This window comes from Dromiciops gliroides, chromosome 5, assembly GCF_019393635.1.
Source record: "Dromiciops gliroides isolate mDroGli1 chromosome 5, mDroGli1.pri, whole genome shotgun sequence".
In the NCBI taxonomy this organism is placed as follows: Eukaryota; Metazoa; Chordata; class Mammalia; order Microbiotheria; family Microbiotheriidae; genus Dromiciops; species Dromiciops gliroides.
This window is the reverse complement of record NC_057865.1, coordinates 99876451-99900020: the sequence shown is the minus strand read 5'-3', so window position 1 is coordinate 99900020 and position 23570 is coordinate 99876451. Positions and strand designations below refer to the sequence as shown.

The following is a 23570-nucleotide window of genomic DNA, read 5'->3' as shown; positions in this document are numbered from 1 at the left end:
ATAGATATGTAGGTATGTATGTCCATATACCCATATGCATACATGTTTTCTTCCCAGAGTGAGAAAACGACATATGGACAACTATTTCTTCTTTGTATCTCTAGTACCTAGCAAAGGTACCTGGCACATGGTCTAATAAGTAATCGTTGATTAATTGATACAGCTGGGTGCCTATTAGTGCAGAAAATAATTACCCTGAATTGGTGCCATGTATTAAAAGTACCAGTAGAAGTTATGACTATGTAAAATATGGTAACTGTTCCAATCCAATGGAAGAATGCAGAGCAACTTAAAATAATCCATTGACTTCAGGGGATTTGTTGGTTGCACTCATCAAGGTCTAGTTAACATGCTTCTCAGAATAAAGACCTTATTTGTAAAACCTTCTTACAGGTATTGTTTAACTGAGCAGATTCCAAATTCTGAGTCACATGCATACTAAAAGCTTTATAGAAAACCACCACGGCTAAGATAATTTGGACTGATAATGATTTTGCTGACAGAGACCTGTTAAATATTTGTTTCACTAATTAGAAGAATACTACATGAAGTTATAATTTAGAAGAAGCCGATTCAGAAGGGAGAGGTTAGGACCTGGATTTGAATCCTGCCTCCGACAATTCAAAGCTGTGTGACTATAGGCATGCTACTGAAGCTCTCTAATCCTCATTTCCTTCATCTGTAAAATGAGTATAATGGGAATAATATGCTTTTCTTTTGTGTGTGCATGTAGCTTGGTTACTTTATTCCAGTAATATTTTTAAAGACATCACAGTCTCTACATTAAAACAATTCTCAGAAATTCACATTCTGTTTAAATGAAGTTTAAAATGCACTAAATATAAAAAATTCATATATGACTGGTTGATATCAATTTTATAACTACAATGGGATATAAAAGTAACATCTGCAATATCTTTAAGCGGTAAACAGGTATTCACTTCTCATGGAAAAAATTGGAATGGCTAAATTCTTCCATTAAAAATAATCAAGAATTTACCTTCATTCATATATATTCAGTCCATGCACTGTTTTATTTCTGCAATGTGCTAGTTATGTATGTCCATGCTCCACCTAATTGCTTCCTACACTATTAATTTTCTCCTAAGATTGCCGTATCTTGGCCTGAGTGTTAGTCTGAACAACATAGATTCATTAGCTGGGTCCCAACCTCCCAAAGCTTCTACAATCATAGCATCACTGTGTGTACTCTGTATCCCTTATGGGCTAGATGATGGCAAATAAATTGATATTTTGCTATTTTGCCAGTTCTGCCAAAATACTTGCAAGGTAAAGCACTTATTTTCAAAAGCAACAGTCTTGTCAATACCTGCAGCACATGGATTCTTACAGCCCCAAACTGCAAGATCCAGTTGAAATAACTCATCTAAGCTATGAACACTTAGATTCATCCATGCATTGATGGTGTCTGGCACTCTTATCATCTTCTATAATCTACCTAGAATAGCATCAAGCTTTCTGATTATAGCCAAGCTTAGATGATGGCTATGGTAACAAAGGACATGGTGGAATATTTGATTTGGTGATTCCATGAATAAAACACCAATATGCTCATAAAAAGGTCAAGGTCAAAGAGCTGATGGAATATACTTTAACTGGCTTCAACGTGCCATTCTTTATAAAATTAATGAAGCACTTATTTAAATTTGTTCTGCCACCTCTTGAGCTAAGGGGCTATTTTTAATCCAAAGGACTAAAATATTGTTGGCTACCTTGCACCCATTTTTGACCTTCATAGACAACTGATAAAAGGCTACATATAACTTGGACCATGAGTTAGATTTAAATGAATCTTCACTGCTAAACTGTACCACTCTCAATCCATTTACAAGGAAACAAGGTTCTCTGCCTAGGGGACAGGGGTCATTTTTAATTCTATCCTCACTGGATCTCAGATGAAAAGTTGAGAAAGCCAATCTAAGTCCAATGAAACAAATAACCTCAACCCATGTCTGACTGATATCCACCACTTCAAGAGGCTATATATAGTGCCAAATATCTGCTAGGCATATTTTTATAAATATTATCTCATTTTATCCTCATTGCAACCCTGTAGGATAGATGCTAGTAGTATTCCCATTTTGCAGTTGAGGAAACTGAGGCAAACATTAGTTAAGTGACTTGCCCAGGGTCATACAACTAGTAAGTGTCTGAGACCAGACCTGAACTCAGGTCTTCCTGAGTCCAGGTCCAGCACTCTCTCCAACACATCATTAGCTGCCTCAATAACAAGCAAGAGCAAGTTCATGATCCCCCTCTTATAAAAGAAGCATAGAGACTTCATATTGGCTCTTTGAGGTAGATTCCACCATCTCTTGCAATTCTTTCTAACCCTAAGAGACTAATGACACTCTTAGAAACCTCACCATTGTTAAAATAAAATGAGATGGGGCAACTAGGTGATGCAGTAGATAAAGCACCGGCCCTGGATTGGAGTATCTGAGTTCAAATCCAGCCTCAGACACTTGATAGCCACTAGCTGTGTGACCTTGGGCAAGTCACTTAACCCTCACTGCTCTGCACCCTCCCCCCCCAAAAAAATTAAATGAAACATAAGGTAAAATGAAATGTTCACTTTGTCAAAAGCAATTCCCTATGACAGTAATAATAATAGCTCACATTTACATAGCACTTACTATGTGTCAGGCATGGGTGCTAGATGCTTTATGATTATTATCTTATTTGATCCTTACAACAACCCTGTGAGGTAGATACTATTATTAAACCCATTTTACGGGTGAAGAAACTGAAGCAAACAGAGATTAAGTGGTTTGCCCAAGTCACACAGCTGGTAAGTGTCTGAGGCCAGATTTGTACTCAGGTTTTCCTGACTGCAGACCAGGCACTGTATCCACTGAACCACCTAGCTGCTTCGTAGCTTGCCAATCTAGATTTTTGCCACTCATCTCTTCACTAATCCAAGGAATGAATTCAAGGTCATTAGAAGAAATTCTATTTTCTTCTCCGTTTTGAAAATTGAGACATTTGTCCTCCGTCCTTGTAGTAACCTTTTCATTTCCCATGATTTTTCTTTTTTCTTTTTTTTTTTTTTGTTTTTTTTTGTTTTGTTTTGTTTTGCGGAGCAATGAGGGCTAAGTGACTTGCCCAGGGTCCTCCTGAATCCAGGGCCGGTACTTTCTCCATTGTGCCACCTAGCTGCCCCCTCCCATGATTTTTCAACTGTCAGTGATGGAGGCTTAGCAATCATGTATGCAAGAACTTTCAGGACCCAAGGATGTAGTTCTGTAGTAATTCATCCAGGGTAGAAATGTACCCTCTTACTATTGCCTTCTTATTTTGGCTGTGTCAACTATTTCCTATTAGTCAGTCATTTTATTCTGTCATTTTCAATATAAAATTCAATCTCCTTGATAGAGGGAGGGGAAAGGGGGGGAGGAATTGAGCAGTTCCTCTTCTCTCATCAGGTAGCTTTATCCCATTCACTCCAAGCAAAGGTCCTATCCTTTCTCTGATCTTCCATTTTCTCCTACAAACCAGCCTGACCCCCTCATTCTAAGCTTTACCATTCCTGACACCATTTTTACAGAACCATGCTGAAGTCATATTCATTATTACTTGGCCTTGCTCCATCTTCTGTGCATTTCTCTTTAAATTCTAAGTTGGTTGATCAGTTGCCTCACCATATCCATATCAGTCTCATAAAAGAAATCCTATGTTTCTTCTTCATTGGAATTATTTTCCAATATATTGGAATTATCATATCATCAGAATTTCATTCTTGAGCATTTTCCTTGGCTGGCTTTCCCTGGAGCATTTTACTCCACAGAAATTTTCATCTTTTCTCTGAATCCTTTGAAATCTACTTTACTGTCTTTTACTACCATAAATGCTAGGATTTCTCTCCACAGTTCCCATCATTTCCATCCCAGAAACTTCTCATACATTTCTTCTTTTTCTCTATATACTCCAAAGACCAAAAAAAATCACTTGTTTTCCTCTCGTTCATTTGACCTTCACCCAAATACCATCCTTCCCTCCTCTGATTCTTATATTTCTTTGTTAAAATTTTTGCCACACCCTACATTGCTATTTTCCCATATCTCCCATCTCTCCATTTCCTCATGACTTTCTACTTCCTTCACTTGTCCCTCAAATATTTTAGAGCCTTCTTATGTCCTTAGAATTTATAAAAAAAATTTAACTCAAACTTAGTTTTAGTTCATTTGTACTGTACTCACAGGATTTTGCCATTTTTCTGTTTATCTTCAGTCACCTGCCCTCCCATTAATCTCCTGCACATGTCCTTTTAAAATATAAGCTCACTTTTGGACACCTCTCCCTTAGCTTTCTTACTGGGACCAGTCATATCTATATCATCATGATTTCAATCCTGAGAGCCTCCTATTCCTCCATCATTCATAAATCAGGCATTTATAAGTGGAAGACTCTTGGAATATGTCCTTGGGTACTCTATGGGCTTTGGATGTCATACATCAGCTTAAATAGGTATTTGCAATGAAAATTACTTAAGTCTCCAGAAATTTGACAGACTGAATTAAGGTAATGTTCAACAGTACATTGCTGTATGTCTTGCCAGTAACTGTGAGACATCAAAAACCTTATTAATTATTTCCATTATTTATATTTTTATGTGTCTATAAATAATGGAATTGGGGTTGTCATGAAAGAAAGCTCTAAATAGCAAAGTAAATTGTAATGTTAGTGTTATATAACATTTTTATTAACTATTTTCTCTCATTCACTACATAGAATGAATAAATTTGTTGAAGTAACCTGAAATCTCTTTTGAAAACTCAGCAAAAACTGATTAATTGTAAGGACTTTAGCATACTAGTAAAAACTACCCAAAACTCGCATTAATCAAATCCAGCCCAAGTAACAATCATACTCTGCATTTTTATAACACTATTCATTCTGTGAAATGCCTCCATTCATTATATCTCCACACAAGATGTTATATCTTCACCTCTACGGTGAAGTAGATAAAACAGGGATTATTACCCTGTCTCATCCCCATGCAACAGATGAGGAAAGAGACTTGGAGATTACGATATTAAGCTGATATTGAAGAGAAAAGTGAACCAGGAGTTAGGATATCTTGGTTCAAGTTTAGCCTTTATCGACAACTGCAGCACCGGGCAAATCACTCAATGTCTCCAGAGCTGTCTAACTGACCCTAAAATTAGGGGGTAGCACTGAGTGATCTCTAAGAGCTCCCTTTCCTGGGCCTACATTTTGGGGATGGTTCCAAAGGGTGGAGGACAGGGCATGATTTATTCCCTTCCCAGCCAAACTTCTGTCTCTCTGGACTTCACCACCGTGTTCTTCTGGGTATCTCCCCCTAACTTCCCTTTGAGCTCTGTTTAATGTGTCATTTTCTCCCAGTGGAATGTAAGTTCCTCAAGAACAGGCATTTTGCTTGTATTTATGTCCCCAGTGCTAAGCAAAGTTCCTGGTACAAAGGAAGTACTTGAGGCTGACTGCAATCATTGCCTTCTAGCTCTAAAATTCTAGGATTCTATTATTTGGCCAAGTTCATACCACTGGTTTATGATGTAGAATGCAAGCTTCCCAATCCTAACTTAGAATCTTTCAACTAAATCCCTCAAAGAGAAATCAAGGACAAATACAACTTCAAATAAAAATTTAGAGTAATGAGTGACTTAGTGGTTTAATACTTGTGAGTTTACTGACTGACCCTATGTAGCTCTTCTTTTCCTGAAATCAGGGCAGGCATTCATTGTTCAAGATGGATTTGCTGGAGCTGATGTATCAAACTCTGCTGGTGTTCAAATAATTGATTCGGACCAAATCTTGACTCCAGTTATAACCACCTCAGATGCAGCACAATAGAGAACCACATACCAGTCTACACCATCACGCTGTTAGGTGCTAAGAAGTCCACAATGCTCCATAGGCAGTGATTCAATCTGCTGAATGGGCTTGTTGTCTGGTTTAAAGGGAACAATGAAGTTTATGTGGGGCTTCATTCTATCTAGCCAGTCAATGACCCACCATGCTCTTTCACCCTGGCTATCTCCTGGACTGCATCATGGCTGCGACCTTACCCTCAGAGCAGACCTGAGACGATGTCCTGGAGGAGTTCTGGTATGCCAGCATGGATGTATGGACAGTAAGACCTTGCTTGCTCTAATGAGATCTGGAAGACCTGATTATGTTTTTTCAGCACCTACCAAAATAAGACCCAGCCTTGTCTTTCTACCTTTGGTTCTGATATCAGTCAAATCAACATGACCATAGCTTTTAGAAAGGGCATTGTCAGCTGACTGCCAGCTTATTCCACTCAACATCTCTGTGACTTTCCCAACCAAAGCAGCAGCTTTTAGAGGCAGCATGCTGGAGTAGCCAGTAGAGTGCTGGCTCCAGCATCAGGAACACCTGCCTTCAATTCCAGCCTCAGGCACTTAGAAGCTTTGTGAAACTGGGCATGTCACAACCTCTGTCTGCCTCAGCTTCCTTAACTATAAGATGAGAATAATAAAAGCACCTACCTTGCAGGGTGGTTGTGAGGATCAAATGAAAGTTTATTTGTAAAGCTCTTAGCACAGGGCCTGGTATGTAGTAGGTGCTACATAAATGTTTATTCCCTCATCCTTACGCCTTCCCAAAACACCTTTTCCTAGCCACCTCTCCCCAAATGTAGGATCTCTCCTATTACAAAATAATAGGAGGCAGCTAGGTGGCGCAGTGGATAAAGCACCAGTCCTGGATTCAGGAAGACCTGAGTTCAAATCCGGCCTCAGACACTTGACACTTACTAGCTGTGTAACCCTGGGCAAGTCACTTAACCCTCATTGTTCCGCCCCCCCCCAAAAAAAGCATATAACAAAATAATAGACCCTTGATGGCAGGTTCTGTATGGTTTTCATATGTGTATCCCCAGCACTTAACACAAGGACTAATGGATAGTAAGTACTTAATGAATACCTTTTCATTCACTGACTCATCCATTCTATACGCCTTAATACTGCACTACTGACTTGGCAATAAAGCCCCAAACACTTCCAGCCAGTCATATTAATCAACCAGACCCAAGAAGTCATTGCTGTAAGAATTTCAGGAGTACAGCCTTCTCACATAATTCATGTAGACTTCCCTATCTCCTGCCCAGGCACTCTTTATTACTGCTGCCTAACCTGCTCGGCTTGCTACACCAGTCACCAGAACTGAGGGGGCCACCATCTTACCTAGATCTTCAAGGGAGACAAGCAGAAGAAAGCATTCCAAACATGCTACAGTCAATGCAAAGATTAGGTAATTCTGTTTGGACTATGTAACATTCCTACGTATCCCAATCATTTATGAAATGACATGAAGACATCCTACCTGATTCCCAAGACCCTAACTAATCTTCCTCCTTGCTTTTAACAGTCACCCAGAGTCAGAAGTGTCTGGAATCTTCAGGGTGTGCTAGTGTTTCAGGATGGGGGTGTGGCAGTGGGAAGATATAGTACAGAATGAATGAACCTATTTATAGTTTGGGTGCCGTCCCAATGTGGCACTTGGTTTCATTCAGAGTTCTGTAACATTTTTTGAATCCTTATAACCATCACCACCAGGTTATTCCTCAGTGTTGAAGGCTACTCACATACCTCACTGATATGCTGACATACAATTGGAAGTCCATAGTAAAAATCAATTTCAAAGAACTCAAGAAACAATTCACCATGAGGAGTAGTCACCAATGACACTTGTAATCTCAACTGTCTGGGAAGCTGAGGCTGGCAAATCATTTGAGCTCAAGAGTTCTGAGCAGCAGTCAGCTTAAGCCAAATAAATGTACACACTAAGACCAGTATCAATATGGTAAGCTCGCAGAAGGGGGCTAGGGGAGGAGGTTGCCTAAGAAGAAACTAGGCAGCCCAGGTCAGAAAGAGAGCAGGTCAAATCGCCCTTGACAATCATGACAACCAGTATTGGTATTGGGTCTTAAAACTAATACAATAACTTTAGTATATGCTTTGGGGGGGGGGGCGGTGTTGGGGGGAAGGAAGAAAAAGCAAGACATAAAATGAGATTAATGGTTTCATATGCAATGTTCTTTTTCTGTATAATGCATACAGAAATGTTCATATTAATTGGTATTTGATAAGTCTAAAGAACCCCCCCCTGCAATATTTTTTAAATCATTGCCAAGTGATTCCCAGGCCCACCACGAACAAGGAAATCAAATGACCCACACCACACAGCAGGCTGCACCTTTGGGCACAGTCGGGTGGGACAGCACAAGCTATTTCAAAGTGTCCCTAGAACACATAGTACCTATCAATGTGTTTCACAGGGAATTTTTATGGTTGTGCCTCAAAATCCAAAACTTAGAACAAACCCACCCCATCTTCCAGGGGCAAAAATAGGTGTTTTCTAATTTGCTTTTAATTAGTGTAAAAATACAGACACATAAAATTCATTCAGGAACTTAGTTATACATGGGCCAGCATAGGCAGTGAAACCTTAACTTGTAAATTCACTGATCCCCAAGCAGTAAAAGTTTCAAATGTTGTTCTAAATTAGTTTGGTTGGCTGCCTGGAGTAATCCAATATAAATTACAGTTACCTGTATTGAATCTTCCTGACACATAAATCTGTCCGCCATATTAAAAGCATTTGATATTTTGTAAGAATATACTCTTTAAATACTATTCACTTTGTGGTACTAGTAAAAACTAGACATCTCAGAAATACAGCAAGTCATTTTCAATGTTCAATTATCCTTTTTTAATAGCATTTCATTTATGCTATTTCTTGTGACTGTGAAGAGAATACATCTTAAAATGTAAGATGCTTATACTAAGAAACTTTTACATATGAAACTTTGCAAGCTTGGCAGGAATATTCAATTTTGGTGCTTTCAGTTATTTTGCTTCATGAACTGAGCTGTCATTTTTGAACATTATTGTGAATGGATATGCTATAGAGTCAGCTGTTATACTCATTAACATAGGAATCATTAACATAGGAATAGTTACTCTGTAACATTTTCCAACCTGATTACCATCTTTTCTCAAGCAATGAGAAGAGGTATGGGAAGTGTGAAACACCCTCAAAGTTTGGGGCTAAAATTCCAAGGCAAATGAAAACAAATCAAGCCTAGCTTGAAACCACCAAGCTCTAGAATTCCAGGGCCTCTGCATGCAGCTGCTCCTTCAACCATGATTCAAAAGGCCCCACTAAGAAAGGTCACTGAGAATTTAATGTGTTTGTCAAGGCAGATTTGAGTCTCTACAGAAGTAAATGGGGAGCTTCAAAGCCACTAAGACAGGGACACTTAACCTTTTCTATGAGTCATGGTCTCCTAGGGAAGTCTGATGAACCCTATGGACTCCTCAGAATAATCATTTTAAATACATAAAATTAAATACATAGCAAAATCAAGAAAATAAATGATAGTTAATTCCCCAATTGATAAATGGTCAAAGGATATGAACAGGCAGTTTTCAGATAAAGAAATTAAAGCTATCTATAGTCACATGAAAAAATGCTTTAAATCACTATCGATTAGAGAAATGCAAATCAAAACAACTCTGAAGTATTACCTCATACCTACCAGATTGGGTAATATGACAGAAAAGGAAAATGATAAATGTTGGAGAAGATGTGGGAAAATGGCAAAACTAATGCATTTTTGGTGGATCTGTGAACCCATCCAACCATTCTGGAGAACAATTTGGAATTATGCCCAAAAGATTATAAAATTGTGCATACTCTTTGATCCAGCAATACCACTAGTAGGTCTGTTTTCCAAAAAGATCATAAAAAAGGGAAAAGGACCCACAGGTACAAAACTATTTATAGCAGCTCTTTTTGTGGTGGCAAAGAACTGAAAATTGAGGGAATGCCCATCAATTGTGAAATGGCTAAACAAGTAGTAGTATATTAATATAATGGAGTACTATTATGCTATAAGAAATGATGAGCAGGTGAATTTTTTAAAAACCTGGAAAGACTTACATGAACTGATGCTAAGAGAAATGATCAGAAACAACATTGTGCACAGTAACATTCTGTGATGATCAACTATGATTGACTTAGCTCTTCTCAGCAATACAATGATGGAAGACAATTCCAAAAGACTCATGATGGAAAATGCTATCCAGATAAAGAACTGATAGAGTCTGAATGCAGACCAAAACATACTATTTTCACTTTGGGGGGATTTTATGTTTTCTTTTCTTTTGTTCTGTTTCTTCTTTCACAAAATGACTAATGCGGAAATATGTTTTACATCACAGCACATGTATAACCTATATCAGATTGCTTGGTGTCTTGGGGAGGGGAGAAGGGAGGGAAGGAAAGAAAAAAATTTGCAACTCAAAATCTTTCAAAAAATGAATGCTGAAAATTGTCCTTATGTGTAATTGGAAAAAAACACTACAAAAAAATAAGAAAAACAGAAGGAAAGGACGTGTTGCAATCTGCACATAATATGACCACATAGCCACTGAAGGGTTAAAGTACAGATCATTGGGTCATAGATCACAGTATCATAGATTTAGAGCTGAAAGAAACCTCAAAGGCTACTGAATTCAACCCTTTCATTACACAAACAAGGAGGATGAGGCACTGAGCGATTAGGTGGCTTCAGAGATACATAGTTATTAAATGTTTGAGATGGGATTCGAACCCAGATCTTCCTTATTTTATGTAAAGGCCTATCCATTATGTCACTCAGCCTCTCTAAGGTTGCATATAATCAATGGAACTAGTGACATACCTTTGGTCAGGGACATGGCCACTCAAATTGCTTTGAAAAGCACAATCCAAGTTCCATGAGAGTCATTTTCTATCTGCATCTTTATTGCTCAGAAACAGTAATATTTAGAAATGTTTTTCCATTCCACTGCCCATGGACAAGAGAACTTACATGAGATTTTGTGGCCAATATCCACAAAGGTCCATTTAGCTAGAATTTAAAAGGTGCTGCTACAGAGCAGGGCCACTGAGAAGTGAAATCAGACATAATTGTTGTGTGCATAGAAATTAAGAAGAGACCCATCCACACAAAGTGCTGAAGCTGAAATGACAGACATAGATAGGTACTTTCCAAAGGTAAGCAGACTGTGCCACAGACTACCAAAAACATATACACACCCTGAGCCTTTCTGAGCTTATGGAATCCAATAACTCCATAAAACCCATATTCCTTAGGATATAAATCCCAAGGTATGTCATATGCTGAACACTCATTTTAAAAAAAAAGTACACAGTAACAATAATATTGTGCAATGATCAACTGTGATAGACTTGGCTCTTCTTAGCAATATAGTGATCCAAGGCAATTCCAAAGGACTCATGATGGAAAATGCTCTCCATATTCTCAAAAAAGAACTGTGGGATCTGAATGCAGATTGAACTATACTATTTTTCCTTTTTTTTTTCTTTTTTTCTTTTTTGAGGTTTTTCCCTTTTGTTCTGATTCTTCTTTCATCACATGACTAATGGAAATACGTTTAATGTGATTGTACATATATAACCTATATCAGATTACTTTATTCTTGGGGAGAGGTGAGGTAAGGAAGGGAGGGAAAAAAATTTGTAACTCAAAATCTTTAAAAACTGGGGGCAGCTAGGTGGCGCAGTGGATAGAACACCGGCCCTGGAGTCAGGAGTACTTGAGTTCAAATCCGGCCTCAGACACTTGACACTTACCAGCTATGTGACCCTGAGCAAGTCACTTAATCCCCATTGCCCTGCAAAAAAAACCAAAACAAAACAAAACAAAAACAAATGCTGAGGGGCAGCTGGGTGGCACAATGGATAGAGCACCGGCCCTGGATTCAGGAGGACCTGAGTTCAAATACAGCCTCAGACACTTAACACTTACTAGCTGTGTGACCCTGGGCAAGTCACTTAACCCCAATTGCCTCACCAAAAAAAAAAAAAACAAAACCAACCAAATGCTGAAAAATACTATTAAGATTGAAATTTTAAAAAGAAAGGGAATTTCTTTCCCAGGTCAGACCTGGGTTATATGATTCTGACAGTGGCACCATGAGATACTCTGAGAAGCACAGTTGTCCTCCTTGATGCCAATCATAATGGCTTATGGTAACCTTAAAACATCATTACTTTTCCTCACTACTGAGCTATCATATTTTAATTACTTTAAGCTACATTCACAAATTCTTCTAGTGGAATATTCCAACAAACTACTAAGATATGAAACACGAGCTCTGGAGAGAAGTTGAGAAAGTTGAGAAAGAGGAGCTAGGTGACAAGATTATTCTTGGCTTGGGATAGAAAACCTCATCTTCAGGAACCAGAGGAAATGGGGAAATGGATAATGACAGAGAGGAATTCTGAGAGGTACAAAGGGAGATAATGCAACTCGCAGCAGCTGGCTTCAAGTCTTCCGCAAAGTAGAAGGTTAAGTAATCGGCTAAAAGTGACCTAAAAGAAAGGTTAGAGGAGCCCTTCTAAAGAGAAATGTGAAAGAGTCAATAAGACTTATTAAGGCTTATCACCATGTAGAAGTGAAGGCCCAGTTGAGGATAAAGTGCACAAATATGTAGTGGGACCAATAAAGTCTTTTATTATTTCATACTTGGCTGGTTAAGAAGAGGAGCCAAGTAAGTGTGTATGATATGATTATGGATTTGAGTCAGATTAAACTCTGACCATGGGGTCTGGAAGGTACCCAGACCTGCCCCAGTATAGTTTGTTAGAAGTTTATTGCTTGTCAAATTCTCACTGTCTCCTTTAAGTTTAATTGCCAATTATTTCTTTGACTTCCCAACATAGCCGAAGATAAATTTTAACCCTGTCATCCTTATCTTTAGAGACAGGGGCCTGGAGAGGGGAGTCAGTGGGAACTGTGAGATTTGAAACATCTGACTCTCACTCCCCTGTTTCCTTTTCCTTTGGTTTGACCTTGTTCCCCCTCCCCTTTTCCCCCTTGCTCCTGGAACACGTATGCATGTCTCCATACATTGATCATGAGCTGAACACGCACCTTGGATGAGACAGGATTGGATGTTAGATTGTGAGCTCATCCACCCTAGGTGTACGTGGGGACAGTCCTTTTCAAGATTACTATAAAAACCTAGAGGATTGGGCATATCTTTGCAAGACTTCAATGTGTAATTGGGTTTTGCCCGTCCTCATGAGGATGTAATAAATCTGTCTCTGCTTGACTTGGTGGTCTCCTCGAGTTATTTGGGTAAACTGAGGCAGTTTGCTCCATACAAGTGGATGGTGAGATTCATTACTCAAGGCAGGAAGTTTAGTAGGGATGGTGAAAATTCAAGGACAGAGAAGAGCCCATTTTTAAGTGGCCAACCATTAGCTGGAGTTTGGTTAGGGAGGGAATAGAAACCAGAACAAGAGGTAACAAAGTGCAGCTCTTACAGGGCAGAGATTATTTCATTTTTGGTTTTGTATCCTCAGAGAGGTAGTATAGCAGAGTAGATAGAAATCAAGCCTCAGAGTCAGGAAAAACATAGGTTCAATTTCTGCCTTTGGCACATAGTGGCTGTGTGACACTGGGCAAATTAACTTAACCAATCTGAAGATCTTTAGTCATGTAATAAGTTAAAATTTAATAAGAACAAATTAAAGTCCCACAAAAAAGGTTTTCTTTTTTTTCTAATTAGCTATATAAGCGCAGGATGGGGCTGAACAGTCAATCATGTTTTGGTAGTTGTTCAGTCTTTTCAGTCATGCTCAACTCTTTGTGACCCCTTTGGGGTTTTCTTGGCAAAGATATTAGAGAGGTTTGCCATTTCCTTCTCCAGCTCATTTTACAGATGAGCAAACTGAGGCAAACAGGGTTAAGCAGGTTGTCCAGGGACACATAGTTAATAAGTATTTGAGGTCAAATTTGACCTAAGAAAGGATTTTAGTAGAATACACATTTAATATGAATCAATAATGTGATATCTGACAGTCAAAACAACTGAGATTTTAGACTAAATTAACAGACATTTAGGGCCCATAGAAAAGGAAGTGATTGTCTAGCATATTATTGTGAAACATCTTTTCCTATTCTAGGCACCAGATTTTAGTGGAGACACTGAGAAGTTAGTTATACTGTATCCACATGAGATACTAGGCCAGTGAGTGTATTAGAAACCATGTCTAGTTTAAAAGAACTGGTTTTGAAATTGCTTAAGCTGAAGAAGAAAAAACTAGGGACAGGGGAGTGATCACAATTGATGTCTTCATATATTTCTTTTCTTTTCCTTTTTTTTTTTTTGGGTGAGGCAATTGAGGTTAAGTGACTTGCCCAGGGTCACACAACTAGTAAGTGTTAAGTGTCTGAGGCTGGATTTGAACTCAGGTCCTCCTGACTCCAAGGCCAGTGCTCTATCCACTGTGCCACCTAGCTGACCCCTTCATATATTTCAATATCATATATGAGAGATGGCTCCCATTCTTGTTCTGCATAGACATGGAGAACAGAACTTCAGCCACAGTAGAAGTAGAAGTAGAAAGCAGATTTCACAATTTGAAGAATTCTCAATATAAAAACTTCAAACCACAAAAGCTGTTGCAAAACAATCAATCAGCAAATTTATGAAATACCTAACATGAACTGAACATTATGGTAGGCTGCAGGGATAGAAAGACAAAATTAAGACAGTTCCTAGCCTCAGGGTGCTTACATTCTGACATCAAATGTAAGAGTGGTCAACCTTGGAACAGAGGGTAATAAATTTCTCTAGTAATGGAAGACTTCCAGGAAAAACTAGATGAGTATCTGGGATATTGTGGAAAAGCTTCAAGTAAGAGTTGGATTAGATGACCTGAGGTCCCTTCTAATGCCAAGATTCTATGAATCTATGTATTAATATCGATATATTTCTGAAGTGGAAAAAGGGAATAATCATCCAAAGGACCAATAAAAACAAAGTTTGATCCTCAATGATGATAGTAATGTCTTAGGGGATTGGAAAAACCACAAATCTTTGGAGATTCCTTTGGGGCTTGCAGCCCGTTGGCTAAATAGAACAGACTTTTAATAGACTTAACAATGGGTCACAGTTATCACAGGAATGCTTGGAGACCTTACTGGATCTCTCAGGCAAGGAACTAAAGAGAGGATATATAATCTTCATATATTTTAATAATTCCCTGACTGGAGAGTGGGTACCAATTTTTCCTACATTGTTTATACAGGTAGACAGCACACATTTCCCCTCACCCTCCTCCCCTTTATAGGACTGATAAAAAGCATTATCTTCCCAATACTTAAAAATGAACAAAATTGAGGTAACTATTGCCCAATAGTCTTCTTAAATGTAGCAGAAATTCAAGTTTAAAAGTGGTTATCAAGCGTATATTATGTGTAAGGTCTAAAGCTAAATGATGAAGGGGTGTACAGAGAAGAATAAAGTTACTGCCCCTGAGTTTAGCTTGCAAATTAGATAACCAAGGAAAACAATCTCCTGGCATTATCCACATTGAACAAGGATAATGACCTTTTAGTCTACCATAGATAGAAAGGTCCTTGAGGGTAACATTCACTCTAGAAATATCCTAAGAAAAGGTTAACTAATACTGCCCAGCACTAGCAGGTTAAATATTGCATGGGCAGCTTAAACTAACGATTTTAGACACTACAGTTAAAAGGAGATGGTGAAATATTGAATGGTGATATATCCGCTCAAGTAGTTCTTTTGTGAAGTTAGTTCTCAGTTCCCCATTTTATTATATTCAGAAACCGCTCTTGGCTCTGTTTTAATCTTTTCACCATTCTAAAGATCCCATCATAAGACTCTTTGCTCTATAGGTGTCCCAACAACCTTTGACCAAAAGCAGTATATTTCTTTCTTTCTTTTTTTTTTTTTTAGTGAGGCAATTGGGGTTAAGTGACTTGCCCAGGGTCACACAGCCAGTAAGTGTTAAGTGTCCGAGGCCGGATTTGAACTCAGGTCCTCCTGCCCCCAGGGTCGGTGCTTTATCCACTGCGCCACCTAGCCTCCCCAAAGCAGTATATTTCTAACCTTCTTAATGACAATATTCTGACTCCTAGAAGAATGCCCAAGCTCTCCTTTCATGCTTTGTTCTGAAGGACCTCAGAATCAGTGAGGGAGGTAATTTATGTTTATGCATTACCAATTAACATTTAACCATTTACATTAATGATTAACACTTATTACATGTTTCTACTTTTGAGTTCCTAACTACTCAGTACCAATACATTCCACTGGAATTAAATCAATAGACTTTCCATATACGCATGTATACTTATGTGAGATAGATGATGGATGAGTGTGTGTGTGTGTGTGTACACATATATGAACAAATTATGGGATATGGTGAATGCGCTTTAAAAATAAATGGCTATGAGACATTCAGAGAAACTTGGAGAGACTTGTGTGATCTCATACAGAAAATATATACTGGCCATGATAAAATAAAGGAAAACAATACTAAAAGACATCAGAATTTAGATGGATGAAATAGCCAATCTAGGTTCTAGAAGACTAATGATGAAGCATTTTCCTTCCCTCTTGGTGGAGCAGTAAGTGCGTAAATTCTATATACCCTGTTCTCTGGTCAGTCTGTCTGTTTTGCTTAATTGTTGTTCTTTGTTAAAAGAACAGAAAGCAGTAAACATTTATTAAAAACCTATTATGGGGTCAGCTAGGTAGTGTAGTGGATAAAACATTGGCCCTGGATTCAGGAGGACCTGAATTCAAATCCAGCCTCAGACACTTGACACTTACTAGCTGTGTGACCCTGGGCAAGTCACTTAACCCTCATTGCCCTGCAAAACAAACAAACAAAAAACCTATCATGTGCCAGACAGGCACATTAAGTATTTTACAAATATTATCTCAGTTGATCCTAACAACAGTTTTAAGGAGAGAGGTGCTATTATTATCTCCCATTGTACAACTGGGAAAAATCAGGTAGACAGAGGTTAAGTGACTTGCCCAGAGTCAAATAACTAGGAAATGTCTGAGAAAGGATCCATACTTTGGTTTTCCTGCCTCCAAGTCCAGCACTCTATTCACTGTACAACCTAGCTGTTAGAAATAGGAAAACTTTTCTGAGGATGGGGCTGAAAACTATGAAGTGAAAGTGATTTTTTAAAGAAGAATAAAACCTAAAAGTTAACTAAAGGACAAAACCCACACAAAGGCCCCACAGAAAATATTCCCCCAAAAAAAAGAAAGAAAAGAGGGGAGAGATCATGACAGAGACATGCAGTCCCATCCCACCATGGCTACAGAGCAGCAGTCAAATAACAAAAACACTCAAGGATCTCCAGTAGAAAATACTTCAAAGTAATGGGGCAGAGGACTAATTGAGGAAAGAAATGGGATAATTAAAATGAAAGGTCAGAAGATGCAGCTACTTAAGAGCATCCATAGAGCAGTAAAGGTCTCCTTGGTATAAAATGTACGAATTCAGTAGGTAGGAAAAAAACCAAAAACTTCCAAACCTTAAGAATAAAGAAATAAATTCTTATATTCAACCTACACTGGGCCCTCCCTGAAAGCTCCAACAAATTAACATCTCTTTTTCAATGTCACTGTTCTGGTCACATGATGTATATAATACATGCCTATGATTGCATTCTTTTTTTTCTGTAATTACAGCATTTCAACCCAGAGTCTATACTTCCATCCCAACCTCAATACAGGGTATGTTGCCCTTCACGAACAATGCTACACATCATTTTCTACCTCCATCTTTCCTCTGTGTCCTAGTGACACAATGGTATAAATGATTAATAAAGCTTAATGCTCTCTTGGAGGTGAAAGGGCTCTTCTCCCTCAACATTCCTGCCAATCTACCTCCTGGATGAACAATAACCATACCAACCTCACTTCTGAGGGAGTAAACCCAGAATCCCTACTCCACTTAAGCTCTGAGGCCCACTGCCCATTTCCCAATGGTTATAAGCCAGTTCCTTCAAGTCCTTCCCCTCCTCCTCACCTTCATTGTATAAGGGGGACATGACTACACATACCACTTGGATGAACTGGGCAAGGCCATCGACTACACTCTTTCTGGTAAGATAAAGAACCACCAGATCTTACCATTTCCCCTTCCTACCAGAGCACTGCCCTCTGATTTGATGAAGTTTCTTTAGGATCCTTGGGCATGGCTATCTGCCTAGGGCCCCTATAGCTGACCTCTTTTCTGTTTTGTTTCCCCCCAGTTTGACTTCCTTGAGCAGGGACTGCCTTACTTTTCTATCTGTATCCCCAACACTTAGCACAGTGCTGAATATATAATGAGCACTTAATAATTTCTCATTCATTCACTCAGCCATAAGTATTTAAGCTTTGGGGAGGGGGGGCTTAATTCAAAGGAATGACATTCTAGTTGTGGGATCTCTAGGAAGAGGGAATGCTGTTCCTTTTGATCATACATTACACAGAGTAAATGGGTAGTCAGCAAATTTTTGTTAAAGAGGGCATTAAATTCTTGCTAGGCCAATGTCTTTACCCTTTGATCTCCTCCTAGTTTTTTCACCTGAAATGAGGGCAATTATAGCACCTACTTACCAGGATTGTTGGGAGGATCAAATTAGAATTTTCTAAAAAGTGCCTAGCACAATGCTTGGCACACAGTATGCTCATTCCATCCATTCTAAGACACAATTATTTTTCCACTCACAGAAGCATAAATTTAAAGATTAAAGGGATCCTCTATTATATTCTGCTTAACCCCCTCATTTGCCGATGAGGAACTGGGTCTAGAGAGGTGCATGACTTATACTAGTTCACAGTGGCAGTCAACAGTAGAACTGGGTTTTGAAGCCAGACCTTCTGACTTCAAATCCAGCATTTGTGTCCACTGTACCATGTTGCTTCTAAACCAATGGCTATTACCCACCACAGCTAATCAAAAAATCTCAATCCAGCTTTCAAGGCTTCCTTTTAGTTCTACCATACCCATATAAACTTATGTCCCACAATTCCAACTCACCCCATCTACTCTAGGATAAGAAGATAGAAGGACCACTTTCCTCTACAAAATGCCAGGCTCAAATAATGGATGGCGAGTGCTTTTAATGTTATGCCTATGTCAGCTAATATAATTTTTTGTACCTTACCTCACATCATTCCAATGAACCTCCTTCTCTTTCCTTTCTTCTATAAGTCCTACTGATGCTCCAAGCACCATTCAAGCCTCACCTCTTTTAAGAACAATTCTCTGAACGTTCCAACATACACAGAACACCCACTTCTCTCAACTAGAGAAGCTGTTAAATTCTACAACACACAATGTGGCATTTAAATACACTGTCTTTGATTGTTCACCATTGTTCTATGTGTGTTAATGTTATTTCCTAAAATTCATTCTAAGTTTCTTGATGGCCAAAAGCAGGCCTACTACTCCTCTAGATCCTTGCTTAGTATTAAGCACATAGAGGTACATAATGCCTACTTTAACTGATTGAACTGGTCAGGTTGTAATTCATAAGCCACCGAAAAACTTCTTGACTTCCCCATTCAATTCTTCTTTATCTCCCATTCACTACTAATATTGCTGGACTATGTCATTTTCCCAAAAGACAATCCTGCCTTAGTGCTTGCTCCTTGTTGCATTTCTAGTATCTCTAGAGACACGGGAATAACTATATTGGTTTACAAGACTTTTCCTGATCGCTAAATTAAGAATGAAGGAAGGAACTAAAAAATGTCCACCTCATCTATCTCCAGTCAGGACAACAAATGTAAGTTTAGAAAAGAGGTAAAATCAAAGCTGGGAAGACTTATCATATAAAAGTTAATCCACTACCTTTCGACCAGGGACTGACCTAAAGTGACTTTCCCACCTATAGCTAAATTGACATATGTCTAGAAGCTTTTATTTTTTCCTCTGAAAAGTAAGTAACTTCCTAAGTCCTTCTCACACAAGCAGACCAACCATCGACAGCACATGGATTCCCTAAAATCCCCCAAAGCTCCATTCTTTTGGTGGATACTGAGATGAGGGAGAAAGTTATCTGGAAGGAGAAAAAGCAATGAGCACCAGCCTGGTGAAGGGGGGAAGGGTGATTGGCCAGGCTTTATTTGAAACACAAAAGCTAGAAAGATAAATTGATGAAAAAAGACAGAAGCTAAGAAAGATTAAACCTATTCAGATCCTGATGAATATCACAGATTCCTAATACTAAAGACTTTTTAGATATCTAGTACTTTGTAAGTTCCAAAAGGTCTCGTTATTTTGTTAACTCTGTTTCCTAATAGCTATTATCAGGAAGGACCCTTAGCAAAATGAAAAAAGATGGGGAGGAGAAAGACAAGAGGAAAAAATGATGTTGATGACCAGATAAAATAGAGTGACAGGGGATAAGAACAAATATAGCAATCAGACCCAGTTCTGAGGCTTGAAAAGGAAGCCTACAAATCAGCCAAAGAGCCATAGTGTCAAAGGGAACTAGAAGAGAGGAGGTCATCAGATGTGACCAGTAATCAAGTTCATTCAATCAAATCTAGATGCCTGAGCTAAAAAAAAAAGAAACAAGGGCAGTAGCCCAGGCCTATTTCAAGTAACCTTCCCTAAGAGCTCCAAGGGAGGAAGTGGCAATAACCACTACTGCAAATATGGTAGGAAAATTCCCATGCCAGTATGTGTATACTGCATTAAAATTATAGCTCTCCAAATTCGATAAAGAACCTTCCTCCCAACACCACCTTAAGCACGCCAGCTTACCTATTTGGGTATCAGTTTGTTCATCTGTAATATAAGACAGTTGGACTAAATGATCTCTAAGGTCCCTTCAAGTCTCAATCCTATAATTCTTTAGGTAAGTAGTGTGAGGTCTTATTATCACTCCTTTGTGGACAGAAAAACTGAGGCCCAGAGAACTAAGAAATTATATGTAGCTGTGATACTTCTACTCCCATAAGAAGTCTAGGAGTGTTCCATTCTCAAGGTGAAAAAGTTTACTTCAAGATCCAGCAATAAAAATTTGGTCACAGAGGTAATTTAGAGTATTTGAGGGGTTGGGGGGGGGGGAAGAATTAAAAGAAGTTTAACAAATATATCAAGGTAGCAACCTATTGATAGGCTGATCACAGTAGATCGGCCAATTTGGAGTAATTCTAAACTGCAAGGGCCTGCAAATGGATTTACAGATTTAGAGTCAAGGTTATAGCAGCTAAAACTCTTCAATTCTTTTCCTTCATTGTACTGTGCCATTTCTGTTCCTATTTAGATGGGGTTTTGGTGTTTAACCTAAGGATAGGGGAAGAGCTTATTTCATCCCCAGATACTCTTTCTAAAACTTAAGAGAATTTTAATCTACCTCTCAGAAAACCCTTCTTATCTAAGCAGGTCAGAAATGAGATGAGCAGGAGAAACTCATTCTATTGCACTGTTAAGCGAAACTTCTCTACATTTATACATTTTATCTTTTCCCTAAGATTAAGTAATATACACTAGCACTCTCTCTGAACCAACAGTGAACATAGCCTTAAAGCTGGTGAAATTGACCAAAAGTTCAATTACTCCTTGAAAAATCACTGACTAGATAAAAATAATCAAAGATCAGTTCTGATCAAGCATTTTGGTCATCAAAATTTTACTGAGATTTAATTTGCTTATCAAAAAAAAAAAAAGCCCCAAAACCAGAAGATGAAAATGTAAACATTTTCAAAACAGTCCCCAAAAAATGTTTAGGTTTATGTGACTAAGGAAACAGAAGATGAACAACAAAGATACAAGGAAACCCAAGCATGAATTAGCATTCATTATGCTGATCAGTTCCTACTTAGAAGGAAAAAAAGGCTCAGGAGAATTTGGCAGAAAAGGTGATTTACTTTGTTTACTACAACAGCTCTGTCCACCTGCTACTTTAAACCATGGTACATATAGTAGAGTGGTTAGAAAAAAAAATTTTAATGCTTAGAAATGAAGCATATTGAGGAGCACCAAACTGTTTACAAGAGTAATCTTCGTCACATTTCTGCCTGGTAAAGTCTGACAATTTTTAGCATTACAAAGTGAACTACCTTAATTATCAAAAACAACTGAACTGTGGTGCTGAAATGGTTTACAAAAAACAAATAAGTCTGTCCAAAAACTTCAAACAAAGCTTCTTGGAATTAGGAGCAAGGAACCATAAAAATTACTTGCTGTAAGTGCATATTGGCTTGTTTTATAAAATAAGATTTATTGCCTAGGGATTCAGCCACCAGAATTTTTTTCCATATATTAATAGATGAAGTTGCCTCTAAGGCATCCTTGAAACGATGCCAAATATTGTTTCAAAAGACAAAAGCCAATCAACCACCTCTGCCATTATTCCTAAAACTCTCCAATAAAGAATGCCATTTCTCATTGCTGGTATGTTTAAACATAAAATCAGTCTTTAAAAAAAAAAAAGAAAGAAGGAAAAAGAAAAAGAAAAAAGTCCAGTCAAGGAGACTGCAGTCTGCTGAGTTTTCACGAGCTCCAGTGAAATCCTCACATGTGCTGAATTCGAAACCCTATTCCAATCTTTTGCAAAAACTACACCTGCACACCAATGGATGCTTGTGTATAAACGTCCTTGGAATATGCTTTCGATCAGTCATTTCACTTTGCTGTCTATTCCCCAAACTGCTGCAATCATAGGGAGTTAATCCGTCTACCCACTCAACCTCAAACACAAGTGTCTGATGTGCTACTACAGTGACTACCCGTGTAAACGTCAGGGGGCGAATCAATGACACCTTAAAATAGCGAAACAGGCACAGTACCAGTGGGAAGCAGGCATTCCAGCGGGGTAAGGATATGCTCCATATCAGATTATTAGCTTCTGCCTTAAAAACATAAAACAAAATGAAATCACTTGGTTAGACTTTCTCTTTGCTAAGTGAAACTGGAAAGCACAGAGTTCAGACGTTGGGTGGGGCAACAGGAGAGCCCCGATGGGCGAGTGCTTTGGCTGAGGGGTTTGGGATCATCTCAGGCACAGCCCACTAGTAATCGGGCTCACGCGGGATGAGCGCGTACCCTCATCCGGACCAGCTAGGAGGACTGAAAAGGAAACCGGACAATAGCCCCCACGAGTTGATAGGGGGCTCAGGGAGGGGGGAGGGGGCATAAAGAGGAACTTAGGTTCCCTCTCTTCATCCATCATTCCTAGGAAGAAAGACTTGGGAATGGGGGAGGTGGAGGTAGAGAGATAATGAGAAGACCGTAGCCCCTACGCCGCACCCCCGCCCGCGCCAGCTCTGATGCAGCCACGGCCGCAGCAGCGCCGCCCGCGCGCACGCAGAGACCAGCGTTCCACTTACACAATTGCGCGAAGAGCCACCAGCCAGACCAGGCAGAGAGAGCAATTAAGTAGCTAAGAGCAAAAGCAATCGACTACTCGACGTTCGTCTGCCAAGCCTTCGCAGGCTATCTGTTTAAACCTGCCGGCTGGAAGGAAGAAGAAGCAAAGGCCCCGCCCCCTGACCAGGCGCGCGCAGCGCCTCCTTGCCTACTCGCCTCCCCACCCCGCGGGCGAAGGCGCGCCCCCGCGGTGGGGAGGGAGGGAGAAAGAGGAGGAGCTGAACCATGAAACTGATTCGAGAGGAGCCAGCCCCGGCCCTGAGCTTTCCGTGCTAGCTGATGGGCATTAAACCACCACCCCTGCTTAGATGAGCAAA

General features: G+C 39.2%; 1 protein-coding gene across 1 annotated transcript in view; it reads right to left on the bottom strand.

Annotated features, from left to right (window-relative positions):
* TPK1 (thiamin pyrophosphokinase 1) overlaps positions 1-23333 on the bottom strand; it is a 516691-nt gene extending 493358 nt beyond the window's left edge. The window contains exons 1-2 of the mRNA XM_043968376.1: positions 23214-23333; positions 22674-22736 (exon numbers count right to left, since the gene is read on the bottom strand). Coding sequence (XP_043824311.1) covers positions 22674-22716 — 43 coding nt within the window. The 5' untranslated portion in view covers positions 22717-22736; positions 23214-23333. The remainder of the gene's footprint in view (positions 1-22673; positions 22737-23213) is intronic.
* Between the last annotated feature and the right edge of the window lie 237 nt (positions 23334-23570).